At 47.6% G+C, this 18,290-nt stretch overlaps 1 protein-coding gene across 1 annotated transcript in view; it reads left to right on the top strand.

Moving 5' to 3' along the window:
• CFAP46 (cilia and flagella associated protein 46) overlaps positions 1-17,599 on the top strand; it is a gene marked incomplete at its 3' end in the record, with an annotated part of 67,348 nt that extends 49,749 nt beyond the window's left edge. The window contains 10 exon segments of the mRNA XM_010154339.1: positions 664-852; positions 2,561-2,740; positions 3,490-3,657; positions 4,652-4,749; positions 5,512-5,588; positions 9,814-9,978; positions 11,046-11,158; positions 12,253-12,310; positions 12,396-12,431; positions 17,518-17,599. Coding sequence (XP_010152641.1) covers positions 664-852; positions 2,561-2,740; positions 3,490-3,657; positions 4,652-4,749; positions 5,512-5,588; positions 9,814-9,978; positions 11,046-11,158; positions 12,253-12,310; positions 12,396-12,431; positions 17,518-17,599 — 1,166 coding nt within the window.
• Between the last annotated feature and the right edge of the window lie 691 nt (positions 17,600-18,290).

The following is an 18,290-nucleotide window of genomic DNA, read 5'->3' as shown; positions in this document are numbered from 1 at the left end:
TGTACTAACCTTTCCCAGGGATGTTTGCCACAGCAGAACTTGGTCCAGTGCGGAGGAAACGGGTCCCTGTTCATGGAGGTTTGCAGCAAGGACAGCTCGAGTGAGCGGGTTTTGTCTTGGCATGGTTCGTTGGGCATTTGGTTTGGTGTGTTAGAAAGATTTTGTTTCTCAAGTGCAGAGACTTAAGGGCCCCTGAGCATAGCAGGGAATTGCCTGAAGCTTTTGATGGTTTCCTTCTGCATTATTGTCCCTTCTCGGCTAAGCTGCTGGCTTAAGCAGAGCTGCCCACCCGAGCTGTTGAGCAGGAACACAGGACATGCCCCACTGGAACAGAGCAGGAATTCCTGCGTGTCTTCTGCCTCCGCCAGTGGCAGTAGGGAATACTGGCACAGGCCAGCCCAGCATCCCTCTGTTCCCTGTGGAACCCTCCTTTACCCCGTTTTCTTCAGCTCTGGTGGTTGGTTGCTTATGGAGGTTCCAGTGTAGGTTTTGTGTCAGCTGGTAGTGATGCTGCGTGTCTGCTGCAGACAGCTGGGTTGTAGCTGAGGCCGTAAGCACAGTTACACACTTGTGTGTTTGTAAATGTATTGTTGCATTTTAAAAAGTACGTTTCGGTGATTGTGGCTGCGTATGAGCACGTAACCATGGATATGTGTTTTCCAGGGTTGGAAGCAGATGGAGCGCGCTGTGGGTCACATCATACTGGCTCAGCTAGCAAACGTACAGGATCTTTCTGCAGGCTGTGCTGCCATCAGGTCCAAATGCCTGTATCTCACTGGAAAAACTCTTCGTTTCCTTGCCGTGAACAGAGATCCTGTACATCCCGAGGCGTACTGGAAGCTGAATGTTACGGTACGCGTTCTCTTCTACACTTACATTTGTTCCTGTGTGAAAAGTTTGTCTGCCGCAGTGTTTTTCTGAACACACCTGTAGAATACTACTCTTTACTTAGAGCTAGATTTTACGTGCTGTGTACAAGCCGTAATACAAACGGATACTGAAGCAAGGCATTTCACGGAAATGCTGCTACCCACACAGAGATAATTTTTGATTCATTCCTGAGCTAATTACAGTATTTTCAAAACAGAGAGGGAAAAAAGCCCCCTTGAATGCTGTAAAGCACTTGGTGGGTTGGTCTCTGAGTCCATGCAAGCAAGAAGTAAAAACCTGCAGATTAAAAGCTCAGACGTGTAAGTTCCTTTCGTGTTGGAGTAAGAACACCAAGTAGGAAAGTGAAAGTTGACTGAGTCATTATGAATTGAAGTGAATAAAACTGGGGACGAATATCAGAAAATCAAACTCTCAAAGGTTGTGGGGGAGGCCTTTTCAGTTTCTATTAGTCACATCGTCTTCGTAACCTATCAGGCATCACAATGTCTTCATAACACCGCTCAGCCTCGGCACCACGGGATTCACAGCCTGAGCTGGTTTCCTTAAAGGCGCGTTCTCTTTTCACCCAGACTCTCCCAAAGAAACGCAGCTGGCTGTACTTACTGCAGTGACTAATTACTCTTTTGTTGTACTGCTCTGAGTAGGCAGAAGCTAAATCGGACCGTGCAAGAACTTGCCCGAGTTCGGCGGAGGGCAGCGCGCAGGGGGTGGCTGACAGCAGTTCGCCAGGCAGTAGCTGTCAGCGTGAGACCTGTGGGAGGAAAAGACGGGAATTCAAGGTGTGCTGGTGGATGTGCTTGCACTAGGATTTGAATGCATCCTGTTTATGGAATCCCTGCCTTACCTCATTGCTTGCCTTAGTGCTCCTGTCAGAACTGACACTGGGAATGATTGTAACAAATTTTGTCTTACAAAGGAAAAAAATTTTACACGCAAACCCCCAAACCAGCTTCATCACATCTCTGCTGCATGTCTCTGTCCTGCTCCTCAACGCATCCTGCGGGAACTCCTGACTAGCTTTCCTGGCTGCTCCCAGAAAGGAATAATTCCCATTGGTTGAGCAGCCCGGCAAGGTGAGCAGCAGCTTTCTGCTTCACACTCGCCCTTTTGCGGGAGCGGGATGCTCTGCCGACTGGGAGCAATGAAATCGCTTCTGTCACAAAATTCCTACCAAATTTCCGTTGTCTTACGTGAGCCGATCCCCGTGAGCTGCTGCAGTTCAGAGCACGCCAGGAACTGGGAATGTACATCTGGTGTAGCTACTGTGATCCGTAAACACCCCAGATAAGAGCCCTGGGGGTTTGCTGGTGTTAAAGACCGTGAGCAGCCAAGGGAAGCAGCTGTGCTGACTGACCGAAAATCCCTGTGTTCTCCAGGCTCATTGCCTGGGGTTCCAGCACTGTTGGGCCAAGTGCAGGCTTTCTGTGACAGGAACTGTGTTATTAAAACTCTTTCTTCTAATGTTGTGTAGCAGGTGTTGGTGCCTGCTAAATAATTGATCTGTATTTGCATACTTGGATCATGCAGGAAGTATCTTAAAAAGGAGAAAACATTCAAATAGTCATGAAACAGTAATACTTGTGTTTTCTAACACGAGTGATCTGTGTGCATATAACAAGTACTTAATATCAACACGTTTCTCATTAACCTTTTGATTTTTCTCATCTAGAAGGACCATAAGTTGTCTCAGAACTACCTTTCTCAGTCCAGTGAAGCTTTGCTGCAGGGCCTGGGTGTTGCGTTCCGTCATGGTGTCACTGACGTACTGGCTCCTGCTGGTCTTGAAATGGTTGAGTGCTTCCAGCAATTTGATCCGGTGTCAACAAGCCAGTTTTTAGCGCTGTATCAGGTGAGGCAGCTGAAGGATTACGCTCTTTCCGGTGTAACATGGGTGTCTTAAGTTACACAGCAAAAATGTCTGTTCATGTAGCCCGAAAAAGGGTCGTACGGAACATCCAAGAAGTAGCGTGGGGCACAGGCATTCAGGCAGGTGGTGTGTTGGAGTTCAGAATGTTTGACCAGTGGCTTTAGCAGCTCTAGTGCCCACTGTGGCTTGATGTTCTCATTGATGAGTGCCACGTGGAAAGATACGGACATATCACATGCCTGTGATTAAAGGCAAGACATGACCTCAAAATACGGTTTCATCCTTCCCTAACGAATCATTTTAGAAATGTTTTGCTGGATTTGTTCATTCGTGATTTTGAAGGCGATAGGAAGGGCTCACACTCAGTGTGTCAGGTCAGCACCCAGACAGCACAGCCCGTGGGTGGCTTGAAGGCTCGTTGGTCACTCATGAGTATGTGCCCTTATCACAGAGGAGATGAGGAACAGCTGTGAGCCTTATTCGGCACATCAGGAGCAAATGATACTTCCTGCACCATCATCTCCACTGCAGGAACACAGAAATGCCCCTTACACTCCTTCCCTTCCTGCCACGGCACAACAACAGCAGGACATCCCGGTGATTTTGCTAATCCATCTCACCCTTCCAGCAAGAGACTTTGACATACACATATGTCTTATAGCAAACATAGTCTACATGTGCACTTAGGTTATTTCTTGGAGGGAAAATGAACATCTGTAAACATTTTACAGAGCTGTTCAGCGTCTGTGACGATGAAGAGTATCCTCCTAACAGCTACATCTTGTGGCAGCAGCTCGCGGCTGGCAGCATTACTGCATCTTCAGAATCATCTAAACCAGAACAGAAACACGAGGGATCGTCTGAAAAATGTGGAACAGCAACTGGCTGCTACCTCAGCGGTAACTTTGAGATGTGTGACGTACCAGGGGTTTGTGTATGCTCTATAAATGCACAGAGAGACGCCTATCTACATATACATACATACCCCCCAGATACGTATTGTTTCAGTTATTCCTGGAATTAAATAATATTTCATCTGGTTTCTTTAAGTTCTATGAAACCTTTTGGTTTTCTTAGTTTGAGGCGTGGGCTGATTGGACAGCATCCAGTCATCCAGTCTGAGGCACTCGGGTCCCTGTGCAAGCGGTACCCAACGGAAAGAGCCTGATACACGTGACTCTCTTTCAAAGCAGTGCTCTGTCTGTCTGAGCCTCAGCCACACTGGTGTTGGAAACTGGGTATTTAAAGAAACCAACCAGTAAAGTGTTATTTGTGTAATTCATAGCTTTGGAGCAAATCATGGATAAATTTTCTGGGAGGGAAATACTCTCTGTTTTGGTCAAAGCTGGCTGAGAACTGTGTATTCATCACATGTCTAAGAGCTGAAAGTGGATGCTGGAACTGATTGGAAGGCCCTGGGTTAGAAAAGAGCAGCACTGAAAACTGCCCTCGTTCAGGACGAAGGATTAGCTGTACCTGGCAGGGTTGAGGCATTTACGGAATGTGGCAAGCAGGGGCACAGTACGGAGTAAGAGGAACACGCTTCTAGGCTACTGTTTTGGCTTTTCTCTGTCCGGGCTGCATTATTGTACTGAGCAGAGGAATAGGCCAGTACCTTGTTTGGAAGCCACGGGTTTTGAGTTGCTGTCATTACCCAACTGGTAGCAGTTACCCCAGCTGAACACACTCCTTGGCACCCACCGTGGGGGCCCGTTGTGGCAGCGTAGTTGGGGTGGAGCCTCCTGTCCTGCCCAGCTCCTGGGTGCTTGGTTTGATTTGGTTTTAATATTAGCACCTTCTTTCCTAGAAATATTATCAGTTTTCTGGTGAAAGAGTGGAGATTGAGGTTGATAGAATCAATGAAAACAATGCTGCTGTTCACTTGATGCACAGGCGTGGAGAAATCTCTGTGTTCCTGTTGAACATCTTAATATCATGGAGGAATTGCCATCGAATTTCTGCGTAATCATTCTCCAGCATTCGGAAGACAGGTATAAAACTTCCTCGTTTTGGTTTAGCATTCTTTTTAGAAAGGTCATCTTTTTTACCTGGCAATCAACAACCACAATAGTGATTATTTACATGTAACTTTTAATTAACTTCTAAGCTCAGAGGGCTGGAGCCTCTCTGCCATGGGGACAGGCTGGGAGAGTTGGGGGGTTCAGCCTGGAGAAGGGAAGCTCCGGGGAGACCTCAGAGCCCCTTCCAGTGCCTGGGGGGCTACAAGAAAGCTTGGGGGGGGACTTTTTCCAAGGGGAGGGAGTGACAGGACAAGGGGTAACAGGTTTAAACAGAAAGAGGGAGATGGAGGTTTGACATCAGGAAGGAATTCTTCCCTCAGAGGGTGGGAGCACTGGGACAGGTTGCCCAGTGAAGCTGTGGATGCCCCAACCCTGGGAGTGTCCAAGGCCAGGCTGGATGAGGCTTGGAGCACCCTGGGCTATGGAAGGTGTGCCTGCCCGTGGCGAGGCGTTGGAACTAGATGGTCTTTAAGATCCCTTCGAACCCAAACCATTCTGTGATTCTGTGAAACACAAATACACCCCAGTGACAGAATTTCCCTTGCAGGGCCCAGTTATTTCCCATTAGCTTGTGCCTGGTGTGCACCCCCGGGTGGAGGTTGATGTTGCATCTTGAGGGTATTAGTGAGCACGTTAGATTAGCGGGTAGTAATTACTCGTCTAAGAAACTTGCTCTGTATAAACAAGACTGAACAGTCATGTAACCTGCTCAGCAGTTCCTGCTCTCCCCAGGTCGGAGTTGTACGGTTCAGTGGTTCAGAGGCCGAAAGCCAGTGCAGAGCAAAAAGGAAAACCCGCACGGCCAACAGGTGAGTTCCTCTGGCACTTCAGAGAGCAGAATCACCGCTGCCATTTCGGGAAGGCTTGTGTCTGTCACTGTTGCACTCAGTAACACTGCAAAATGGTTTTTAAAATAACTGTAAGTCTTATGAATACTCAATTAGGGTAAATCCCTAAATACATGCGTTTCGTTTTCTGTTATAATGTGTCTAGTCACAATTCACAGGATTTTGGTTTGTACTTGACGGCAAAAGTTGTTACAGATAAATAAGAGTGGAATTTCACTTTACATTTCTGTATATGTTTTGTGCTAAATGTGTATAAACAGTTATTTTCAAAGAACACCCTGGCTTCAGAAACTGGTGGTGTCTGTGCAGTCGTTTCTTCAAGTTTCTTCACTGCCTGGAGACAGTGCTACCCTTGTCTTGGCAGCGCGAGCTGGAGTTTGCCGGCATCCTGTGCACCCTGGCACATTTGGTGTTCTGCTGGACAAAGTGCGTCTCTACAAGCAGCAGCAGATGAAACGCCTTCTCCAGCAGCCCGTCGCCCCAAATGCACAGGGGGGTGACCCCAGAGCAGATGTGGTAATGTCTTTGAGTACCCCTATGTAACTCGGGTGAGATGTGTGCTAAAGGCTACCCTAAGCTCCCTTCATGCAGGTTTTCCAAGTCATTCCAAGGGTAACATCCCCAGTGTCGCAGCTGCTAAATGCTGTGCTCTCAGCTTCAGAAATTCAGCTCCCTGAGTTACTGCTCCTGTTTTCAGTGTCACTCAGCAGCTTTGACATGTCCAGTAGTTTATCATAACAGAAAACTGCTGCCGTTGAGATCAATTTACTTGAAAATGTGCTGCGCCACAGAGATTTGCATCTAACGTGTGTTGCCTTTCACGTCACCTGAAAGCCCCAGCTGTCCCAGGAAAAAAATGGGAGCACAGGTCTCAACTCTTCCATCAAAATAAAACAATCTTGGCCAGAGCTTTATTGCTGATTGCCAGCAGAGGCATTTCTCTTGGGGCACGCAGGATCCTTTGCGCTGGGGCTTGCTCTTTGGACACGGCTGAGTCTGGTAGTCACCAACTTTGCTTCAAGGACTCCTCTCGTTGGACTCCGCGTGTGTAGCTCTGGGCACTCTTAAATTCGAGATGGTACAGGTTGTCTGCTGGTGCGGGAGGGCTCCGCCTGCTAAGGACGCTGGTTCACAGCCGCTGGCACAAGCTGCGGGGCAGAAGGTGGCACTGGGACCCTGGGACCCTCACAGAGGCTTCTAAGCTGCAAGGTGGCTGAAAGTTTTCTGCACAGGAAACGTGCGGGTCTACATCCCAGCGTTCTAATTTACTTTAATCTTCACTCCATTAGATAAAATCTGCATTTCTCAATATCCAAATTGGCTGTTAAGTGTAGCTCATTAACAAAAGCTACAGCAGACCCATTGCCACCATTAATATGAGGTAAAAACCACAGAGCATATTAAATTTCCTGTACAAGTTTCATTGCTTTAACCGCAGAACTGCAACAGCGGGTTCTTGAACTGTAATCCTGGCTATTCATCACGCTAGGTCCTGTCAGGTAAGGTACCGATTCATAGAACCATAGAAGAGTTTGGGTTGGAAGGGACCTTAAAGATCATCTAGTTCCAACCCCCCTGCCCTGGGCAGGGACACCTTCCATAGCCCAGGGTGCTCCAAGCCTCATCCAGCCTGGCCTTGGACACTCCCAGGGATGGGGCATCCACAGCTCCTCTGGGTAACCTGGCCCAGTGCTCCCACCCTCTGAGGGAAGAATTCCTTCCTGATGTCCCACCTCAATCGCCCTCTTTCTTTTTAAACCCATCCCCCCTTGTCCTGTCACTCCCTGCCCTTGGGAAAAGCTGCCTGAGCTTTCCTGTAGCCCCCCAGGCACTGGAAGGGGCTCTGAGGTCTCCCCGGAGCTTCCCTTCTCCAGGCTGAACCCCCCAACTCCCCCAGCCTGTCCCCAGGGCAGAGGGGCTCCAGCCCTCGGAGCATCTCCGGGGCCTCCTCTGGACTCGCTCCAACAGCTCCGTGTCCTTCTGCTGTTGGGGCCCAGAGCTGGAGCAGAACTGCAGGGGGGTCTCCCCAGAGGGGAGCAGAGGGGGAGAATGCCCTCCCTCACCACCCCCGGCCACGCTGCTCTGGATCCAGCCCAGGATACAGTTTGCTTTCGAGGCTGCCAGCGCACACGGCCGGCTCGTGGCCAGCTTCTCATCAGCCAACACCCTCCACACTCTCTCATTTGCTGCTTCTACATCATCTTGCAGTTTCTCTTTACTTCTCAAAGTTGTACTTTCATCATTTCTTCCTGTTATTTGGAGCACAAAATTATCTTTTCTTTCTGCTGGGCTTCCCTGCCATTCCCCGTTGCAATTGAAGAGGTATATTCATCACTCAGATAATGAGTATTGGCACCTTGTACTGACTTCGATATTATCAGCATTTTGCAAACTGTTTAGGAGTGATGTTTTGAAGGAAAGGAGTTTTGAAACTGATTTTCCATTTGATGATGTTTCAAATGTTTTGATTTAGCTGCTGATTTAACGTAAAACACCCTGCATCCTCGTTCAATTGCATTTTGTGAGTGTTGTGGTTTTTGTTGCAATGCACGTGACAGACTCCACCAGAGAAAACAGATGCTGATGGCCACGACGTGATGTCACATTTCTCTGAAATCTTAGAAATGATGGAAGAATATCTGAAACCAGTGCTGACGCAGCTGGGTTTTTCTGGTATCAGGTAAGACATTCAGACCAGTTTTACCATCGTTTGTGGGAATAGAGCAGCGACTCAAGTCCCACAAGTACAGGGATGGTTTTAGCAAGAACAGACCCTGTTGAATGAACATTTTACATGTTGAAGGACAGCTTATGCAGGACTCCGGGTTGAACCGTGCGATGGGAATGGTCGCCTCCAACCACACATTTCAGTGGAAGTTCCACCTTGTTGAGTCCAGGATGGAACCATAATTTAATCAGTTAAGAGTGGGGTTTTCAAAGTACAGGAACATCCTTTGTGTAAGATTTCACTGAACTGAAGCAATTTTGTGTCTGTTTTCCGTAGTGCTGGCACTATTTTCACTGTCGTTCCTCTTCCCAGAGAACACAGCACAGCAGTTCCGGCAGCTGAATCAAGAAAAACACAAGGGAAGGAGAAGGACACCAAACCCACGAGAATGCCGGGTACATGCCCTCTTGAGTAGAAAGTAGATAGAAAGCAAGTTCCTGTCCTTTTAGTTTCAATGTCTTTGAAGCCAGGGAGAAGGGAGAAGCTCTAGCGATGGTTTTGTCTGTTTATTTTCTGTAGCAAGTATTCAGTATAATCCCCAAGGGATGATTTATACACTGGGTGGAGCTTCCCTTCTGCAGGTATCTGCAGTCTTCCCAGTGGTATAGGCTCTACACAGCTAAATAAAATCCTTTACCACAGAACAGCCTTTTCGGGAGAAGGGACAAAAGAAAGAGCTTTCTTAAGCCTGTTGAGCTCTTTGTTTTGTTGTTTCCTGCGTTTTGCTTTATGGACTCACAGGTTGTTTGCTTTAATGCAAGGCCAGTGCTGGAACATGTCCCCAAACACTTTGCAAGAGAAGAGACGGTCAAGTCCATGGTTTGCTTTGGGGATGAGTGTTTTGCCTTGTGGGGTGGAGCAGTGGGGTTTCTCAATTAAGAATTACTGTAAAAGGTAGCTATTTGCATCTGCTTTACTGGGAAGAGTGCCTTCCTGCAGACTGGAAGCTGCTGCTTCTGGTGTTCTGCAGAGTCTGAACAGTGTCTCTTCACAGGTTTGTTGTTCTCTGTAGAGCAGGAAAATGCTGTCGTAATGATGCTCAGGACGTTTTTGTAACTAACAGAAGCCAAGTTTTCTACAGAAAGAGGCAGTTAGTATGGGGTGGCGCTCCTGGACAGCCCTGTGCTGCTGAGCCAAGCCCGCTGGGGCGATGCTTGCCTCATTCCCTTGAGCAGGCTCCACACCCTGCGTCCCATCCCTGCTGACTGGTTGCTAGCACGGGCTGTCCTTCCCCCAAAGAGTCCACGCTCACAAGTGCCTGTGCATAGGAGCAGCTTGACAACATGTTAGCAGTAATGGTGTCAAAGGCAGTATTTTTGCACAACACACTTAATCCACAGCAAAGTTGAGATCAGGTGTCACACAGGAAGAGATTTAGGTTTTTACATCTAACTTCAATTATTTACATCCCCACTGAGAGCTACTAAATCTCAGCCACATTCTGTCACGTTTCTTCAGGTACGCCCATGGATTCAGGATTGTGTGTGGTATTACTAGCAGACACATTGTTTATGGAACTGCCTTTGGAAGCTCTAAGTGTCTTTGGAGAAGAAGGAATAAGTTCTGTATCCAGAGACTTTTCTCTCCAGATTCTCTACAATCGAGTTTGTGTGGCTGAATCAGGTACGATTAGATAAACCTCCGTATTCGCGTAACGATGCAGCAGACAGGATAGTTGAAATGTAGACAGTGTGTGGTGGTCAACTGGAAGACAACAGGGTTCCGGTATTTCCTGCGGACCAGCCAGTGCAGCAGACGCTTTCAGTAATGCACAGGCTGGGGATCGTTGCAGTGACAGCTAATTGAAAATAACCTCTGCACACTAACGAACTGCGCAAGGCTCGGTGGGGTCTAGAACGTCTTGCAGATTGGCAGTGACACACGGATGGTGTAAAGGCTTTACAGCTGTTTTCAGCTGCGCTGAAAAACAGGAACAACAAGTCAGACTCCCATTCATTTCCTTTACCAGCAGTGTAAGGCTGGTGCAAAATCTCAGAAGTAACAAGCTTCCGCACTGTGTAGCTGAGCTTGGTAAAGGGCTGGCGTCAGTGCAGCGACTCCTGCACTGGGCATGAGCAAAGCCAGATCCCCCAGGCGTCATGGCTTCTCTCCTTCCTGCAAACACTTGCACTCTCTGTGAACTCCCCAGTGAAATCAGTTTGGGAGGTCGTTAGGCAGCTGGTAAACTGCTCCTTATGGCATCTTCAAACTTGTTTCTCAGTTACTCCAAAGTGAGTAACAACTGCAGGCACTAAGCGTTTCTTTGTATAAACCAAAGATACCTTCTATTACTGCAATTGAAAATTTGAAGTCATGTTTTACTCATCTGTAGATAAAACCCCATTCTACCTTAAATTAAATTACTAAAACGAGTGGGCCTGAGCTAAAAACTAGGCTCAGCTTTGAAAGGTCTCCCTCTGAGCCGTGGAAGTGTTCTGGCCAGAGAGGTTACTGTGTTGTGTCCACAGCTGTGATGTTTAGCCCCCTCAGTATAACCTGTCCTTGTTTCCCACTTCACCCCGGCTTTATGAAGGGCACGAATTTTGCATCACCTGAGCTGATGGGATGTTTAGTCTGCAAACACACCCGTACCCTGTTATGGATCTGTTAGAAATAGGAGGTTTAGAACATGTGGGCATTCCATTTCGGTTTTCCTCTTCTGTGAAGTGCAGCTTCTTACGTTTGCATAGTCTTCATAAAGGAGAGGAAGTGTCTGCTCATGCGGTTCTGGAAGTGGCCACTGAGTGAAGAAGCTCTGGCCGTCCGAGCGAGGATGCACATCTCCAACACCCACCACCCTCCTGTGAGACCGCTGGGGCTGTTACTTGGGGTGATGACCGTGTGCAGGGAGAACTCTGCCAGGGTTTTGATTTTTTTCAAAGTCCCTTAAAGAAATAGAACATCAGGTTCAAGTGTGAACTTTCTTTTCCCTTCTGATGGCTGCGTGTCTCGCAGGAGCGTCGGGGACACCAGCAGTGAACAGCCGTGGCAGTAGGCTGAGGAGGTGCTTTGGTAGTTGCTGTGCAACTCTGGCCACAAGCTCCGGCGTGTCGAAGCGTTCGCATGGCTAAGGGCTCGCCGCTCTTTTCCACTTTCAAGCCATTCCTTTTCAGCAAGAGGGTTTGGGGAATATCCTTGCCTTGCTGGGATGTGGAATTCACTTTATTTTTCTAGTGTAAATTGTTATTACATCATAAGAAATATAAGTAGTCCTTGAAGAAAGCTGTACTGTCTATAACTGCCTGTATCTAAAAGAAACCTCTTCTTTTCAATCCCACAGAGCCTGGAGCTAACACAGATGCTCAGAGGTCGAGAGGAACAAAACCAAAGCCTCGTCAGAAAAAGAATGTCAGAACGGTGAGCCTTCCGCATTTTTAGACAAACTCAAAAGGAGTAGCTCTTCCTCTGTGTTAAAAATGTCGAGCTGCACGGGGCGTGCAGAGAAGCTCGGTGCCTGCGCTAGCTTTCTGCAGAGGAATGGCACCCACATCCTTAAGGATTTTGCTTCCGGTGGCTTTTGCAGGAATGGCAAAGTTGTTGTTTCTTTGCAAACTCGTAGTCCCTGTGCGGTGTGACGTGTGTAGCAGCCCACCAAGGGAGCCGCTCCGCGTTGCTGAAACACTTCCCCCAGCAGTGTCGTGGGTTCTGTAAATACACGCGTATGTGTGTGTGCATATACCCGCACATGCGTGTACATGTCTGTAACGGGTATGTGCAGCAGTGTAGGTAATGCCGAGCAGCTTCTGCTTGTATTCCCCATTGGAAATTGCTGTGTGGGTTTGCTCCTACCCTCAGAACTCTAGGACACGTTTTGTTAGCTTAATGCAAACAATGCAGCACTGTTAACACTTGGTTGAGGTGTCTGCGTGTACAGACTATGTCCTCCTTTGATTGTAGGCACCAACTAGTGATTTACGCTCTGACCGCTTGCCTGTTGATACTCGCAAGCTGAAATGTATCCTTTCACAAACTGTTGGCTGTGCGTCAGTTGAACTCTCGGTCGCTGTTTACATCACAGTTTGCTCTTAACTGTGTCTCAGATATTGTGGACCCCTACAACGAAGGAATAGAGGCAGGTAATACATATTTAATTATGTTTTATCCACAAACTACCCATGGAATTCAGAAATTTTTGTAAGAGAGAATGCAGTCATGACATCGCGATGTTGACAGAAAAACTTTTCGTCCGAACGGTGGTGCTTATCACCTGGGCAGTGGTGCATCAGTGGAACGATGTAACCTGGGTCAGGTCTGGGAAGAGAGGAGATTGTCCTATTTCTTCCGAATCACTGAATGTTGACCTAATGTTGCCAAGAAAATCATGACGCGAGTGATCTTTTTTCCTGTGTGACCCAATCAAAAATACATGCTGGCTCTCCAGAACTTGTTACAGCACTCCAGATTTTTGGGTCTGTACCACAGAGACGCCCTGTCAGTAGTGTGGGGAGGATCTTGGGTAACTCAAGGGATACAATGCCGTGTAGGATCTTACACAAGACGTTTGCTTGAAAGCCGTGTCTGGGCTTGGAGCTGAGAGCGCTGAGTGGGAATGGGCTGGGACAGGAACAGCAGGACTTGCCCCACCTGCACAGCCGTCCCCAGGCCAAAGACTGCAAATGAAGTATTCAGCCTGACACAAATGCTGTAGGAGCAGTTTTGCCCCACTTTTTCTCCCTGTGGGTGCAATAGTTTAACTGATTTACATTTGTTAACAAACGTGTATGTCTATCAAATGCCGCAACTGAATTTAATGGAGGTTTTTAATTGAGATTGTTATTAATCCCAAACTCGACATGAAAAAGCTACGGAACCGTCAGCGGCCTGCTGGAGTTTGTCTCCATGTATCTGCAGTTTCTTCTTTGCAGCATATCGGTATCGAAGTCTGGTTTGCACTGTGCTCAGTGTCTGGCTCCAGAGCGTAGCTTTAATTTACAATGAACGTGGAGCCAAAGAAGAGGAGATGAATTGTCATTAATCACGGATTATCCTCGGAGAGCCGGTGGTGGGGGTTGGAGTCAGGGCTCTGAAACCAGGGCTCTGGAACTCAGTTATTTTCTCCATCTGCTTAAGGCCTCTCTGAGCCTCTGGAGCAGAACTGGGTGAGCGGTGCTGGTGGCTTCATCTCCTTATGCTGTCCTCAGGGTATCTAGAATTTTTCCTTTGTGCTTGTACAGTCTTTAACCTGTCTACCAAACAGTCCTTGTCAGTTAGAAAATAGGCCTTTCAAACTTTCTTACTTGGAAAATGTTGCAATTGCTACAGTGTGAAATGCTGGAGTTAGGTTTCAAACCCCTTAAATTCTACTGGTGGCCTAAAAAGACCTAAATATGGTTGTTTTTAAATGCTGAAAGTCAGATTGCCCACCGTCTTTTGTAGTATGTTAAGCTCCTAACGATGAACTTCTCTTGTTACAGGAGCTGTGAGTCCTTCCCAGAAAGTAAAGGAACTCCTAGAAAAACACCATGGCCTGTTTCCCCTGCAGTGGCAAGGAGTGACTGGGAACAGCCGTGTTCCGGGGTCCGTAACATTCTGTCTGCTGTCATGTTCTGTCCATGTTTCCTTCTGAACACTGTGCCTACCCCGAGGCTTCCACCGTGCGACAGGGTCAGGTTCTGCCATGCCGGGAACGCGGCGCTGGCTGCTGTCTTTCTTTCAAACGCGGGTTTCGATTCGTAGCCAGAACGTTTTAGGGATCTGACATATGGTGCCACGAGGTGGTTTGGGCGGATCGGCTGCGTCAGGATGGCTCTGTGTGTAGATAATGCAGCTTCGCCAGAGGCTTTGTGGGTGCGGTCCCTGGTGAACGTGAGCATAAATGTAATTTCTGGCTTTTCTCAGGGCTGTTTTCAAATCCAAGCATTAAAAGCTCCAGCTTCTCCGTGCAGCCAGAGTCAGCTGTAAGCCCGGAGCACGAATTCCAGGAGCACAGTTGTGGTGGTGCATCTAACAGTTCACAATTTCAAACATACCATTGTGAAACTAACGCCGTTTCATGGAGTTTATTCCCAAACACCCTTTGTTCCTTATAGAAGGACTTGACTTTTAAGGTCATGGAAGTAGAGGGATAAAAGGAATCTCGAGAGGTCAGGGGTGACGAGTGAGTCCGCGCAGTCGTCACTGGACCTTCCTCTAAAATTGCTCCTTTACCAGTTCTGTGAAGTCGTGGAATCATAGAATCACAGACTGGCTTGGGCTGGAAGGGACCATCCAGCTCCCAGTCTCTGCTTGGGTAAAATCCCAGGGGCGAGGACTGGTGTCTGTTACAGGGTGTGCTGCCGGCAAGGCTGATTATTCACATCTCTCTTCAAAACCTGATTTCCTCCTATCCTCAGGGGTGCATACGCAAACGCCCCCATGGAGCGCTAAATCCTCTTTGCTCAGAGCTGCACGCTGCATACCTCGCTGATGGCTTTTTGAGGGGAGTCTGGTGCTTACCTAGAAACACCCTGTGCCTCTTGTTTGCTACGAGCTGTTACAAAGCTAAGTGTATCTCTGTATTAAAATAATTACTGTTAACATTCCCTGTGAGTTACTACACTTCCCATGGAATGCCGCGGGCTCGTTTACCCCCTTGCTGTGGGTGCTGACTTTTCTGGCAAGCACTTGTGGAGTAAAGAATGCCGAAGTGTTTGCTGTGGAGAATTCCTGAAAGATACCCTTGTGCAGCAGTAACACAAATGTAATTTCCTTCCGTTCTCCCTTTCAGCCAAGCGGGATGGGAGCAGCTGCTGCGTGACTGCAGCGCATTCCTGTTCTACGGGGTGGGGCATGTCTCACGTTTCACCCGCCGGACTGGCGACTATGAACATCCCAGGTGAGTGAAGCAAACTGGAACATACTCTTCTTTCATGACATCACCTTTTGCTCCCAGTTGTGCTTATTTTGTCCGGTGTGATCGGCACAGTGTCGATGTTGGCAGTTAAGGGCTCTTTTCAAGGTCTGGGGTTTTAACTAGAAAAACCTTGCGCTGTGCTGGCGTCATTCTGTTGCCCAGCTTCTCTGTTATTCTTCACAGATAAGTTTAGTCCTTCTCCGCTTCCAAACATTGTCATCTGATGGCTTTCCCTCCTTTCCCTTTCTGTGCAATTTGGTCTTTGGTAACGAAGTGAGTTTTGTTGCCAAGAACAACCCCTGCAGGACCACTTCCCAAGCATCCCTCTGCCTCCCCTCAGGCAAAGCAGAACTCTCTGTCGAGGCCGGTCCATGCTGAGCGCTTTCCCTGCTGGGATGGGGCATCTGCAGATGCTGGGAAAGTTGGGGTTTCCCTGCTTCCTCACAGCTAATGAATATTACTGGTCTTGTCACATAAGGCTTAGATTCAGGACTGGTTTGTCGGATTCACACTCTTCCTTTTCCTCCTGGTCCCTTGCACATCTGGAAGGAGCTCAGCTGCAGGGCTGTGCTGGATTTGTCCGGGCAGCTGAATCGCGCCCTCCCATCCATGGTGTTGAGATGCAAAACTGAGGACAGTACGCGTCAGGTTGGCAATCCCGCAAGTCACAGGAAGCTTCTTCAAGAAGCATTGATTTTCAAAGTGGTTTAAGCATGTATATGTCAGTATGACTGGAGTTCAAGAAAATATGTCTTACGTTACACGTTGATCTCTCTTGTAAACAAGGTTTCACATGTCTGTAGGCCAAAGATTTGCAGGACTGGGAGCTTTTGGAAAGTTCCCGAGAACCTTGTGAACCCTCACCCTGTGTCCTGCTCTTAAAATACGCTCGGATTAATTCTCCAGTGTATCTAATTTCCTTTAATGGAGAATAAAGTAATTTCAGATGTGTTGATTTTAGCCCTCAAAAGGTTGTTCTGTTTTCTGGCCCCCTACACAACTTCTGGCTGTTAGCTGGTAAAATGTCTGCTGACTTGCAGACTGAGTTCAGATCTACTGCAGAGCCAATCTTCATGGTAAAAGTGCTTTTACGCACAACTATGAACTGCGCCTGAGGTTTCTGTGGGCTCTAACCGGGACACAATGTTATTAAATGTCGCTGTTGGCCATCTGCATGCGGAATTCGGAAATATCGTTGCTGAATCGGAGTGTGAGGCCAGGCTGCGCAAGAGAGTGAGGTGCTTCAGCAACTCCTGAAATGCAGGATCAGAATGCAAATTAACCTTGCTTTAAGGGGCTAATTAGCAGTAGTAATTCAGGAAGGACTAGAGGGAGGTGTTGTGCTAAAGCAGAAATAATCAGTTACACATTAATAACGTGGGGAATGACAGAGTAAGGGACAGTAAGAGAATAGCGTCCCGAGGTGGATCACAAATTAAACAATGTCATCTTGGTGGGGAAAAACCCGGAAGCTCTCCATAGGGGGAACTGTGCAGGAGTCTCATCTGCAAGACAGGGCAAATAATTCCCCACTCGACTCAAAGGTCTGAACGGGAGAAGAATATTGACCAAATAGAACATGTTATTGGAGGAGAACGTGGAGAGTGGTCCGCAGTCTGTACCACAGAACCGCGTGTGGGTTTAGTAGCAAATACGTATGCACATCCATATGTACAGGGGACGTGCGTACGTAAAACACACCTCGGGAGGACAGACGGACATACGGAGGGGTCACATGGTGATACGTCGCGGTTTGGCAAAGGCTTTCCAAGCAGCACTGTAATTTACTGCTCATTTGCCTGGGTTAGTGGAACAAGCAACAGGTTTAACTGTTTGGGTTTTTGCAGCAAACCAAACAGTAGCGAAAGGCTTTTAATTCCAATGATATTCTAAGTTAAGTTCTTTCACTGGGGGCCTTTAAGGAAAATAAGGAGTATTTGCAGTGCAACTTGGGCCTACGCTGTGGGGAGGAGCAGCGGTAGGCGACTTCTGCATCCGCCCATCGTCAGGGAGCTTCTGACGGCGCCCTGGGTCACACATCCCTCGCCGGTGCTGGGACGGGACGGGGGCTTCCCCAGCGCTTACACTAAGGTGGGGTGGGAAAACTGCAAAACACTGGAAAACTGTAGGAGTTATATCAAATCAAGGTCAGGTGACTTTATCAGTGTTCTTTTGCTTCATTCTTGACAATTTTGGCTGAAACACATAGAAGTTCTGTTACTTGTTCAGACTGTGTTCCAGAAAGTAATTAGCTGACTAAAGGGCTGATATACTTGCTACGGCAGTGTTACCGGTGGTGCGGGCACCGTAGCTGTGACACTCTTTTCCAGAATGCCGTTTGGTGATACTTCTGGACCTGGTGCGATCAGAAGAGAGTTACCGAAGAATTGCAAACTCCGATACCCACAAAAGGTAGGAGAAGGGTTATTGTATTCCACAATAAGGCAGGTTGGTTGTATTGCAAAGCAAAGTTAAAATTTTGAGTTGCTAATATTCTCCTTCACCTCTGGAGGTGGAGGGGCTCAAACCTGCACCCAAGGGAGAGGTTGGGCTCTTTGTCCTGTCGCCTCACTCTGCACAGGGCTGAGTAGGATGAAGGCTCAGGCACAAGGCAGTGATCAAGCAAATGTGACACACAGCCGTTCCTGTGTTTCACAAAGCTCCCAATCCTGAGTTCAGGCGTCTCCAAATGTTCCAATTAAATATATAAAACTTCCCTTTCGCGGATAAACTATGAAGAGTTCCTCTAAGGTTTCAGACACTGAGCAGTTTAACGATCAGCCAGGTTTTCATTTAATTAAGTAATTAAGGCATGTGAAATCACCTGTTCAGATCTTTAATATTATTAATCACATCTTTTTTAGCCTTAAAAGCATCTCAGTATTTTCCCTTCTTTTAAGCTGACAGGTGGCAGGGTATATATACCTTTATTTTACATTCATTATGAATTCTTGGCATATGGCACACGACAAATACCTTTTCAGGTATTAAAAGCAAGAAGAATAGTTTTAGTTTCCTGATTTTCTTCATGAACTATTTAGCCCATGCTGAATTTTCAGATAACCCAGCTGTATCTCCAGGGACAAGAGGCACTGCAGAGGGA

The sequence above is a fragment of the Eurypyga helias genome, unplaced genomic scaffold, assembly GCF_000690775.1.
Source record: "Eurypyga helias isolate BGI_N326 unplaced genomic scaffold, ASM69077v1 scaffold6626, whole genome shotgun sequence".
Lineage (NCBI taxonomy): Eukaryota > Metazoa > Chordata > Aves > Eurypygiformes > Eurypygidae > Eurypyga > Eurypyga helias.
Note: the sequence above shows the minus strand (reverse complement) of the source record. Positions and strands in the feature narration are given on the sequence as shown.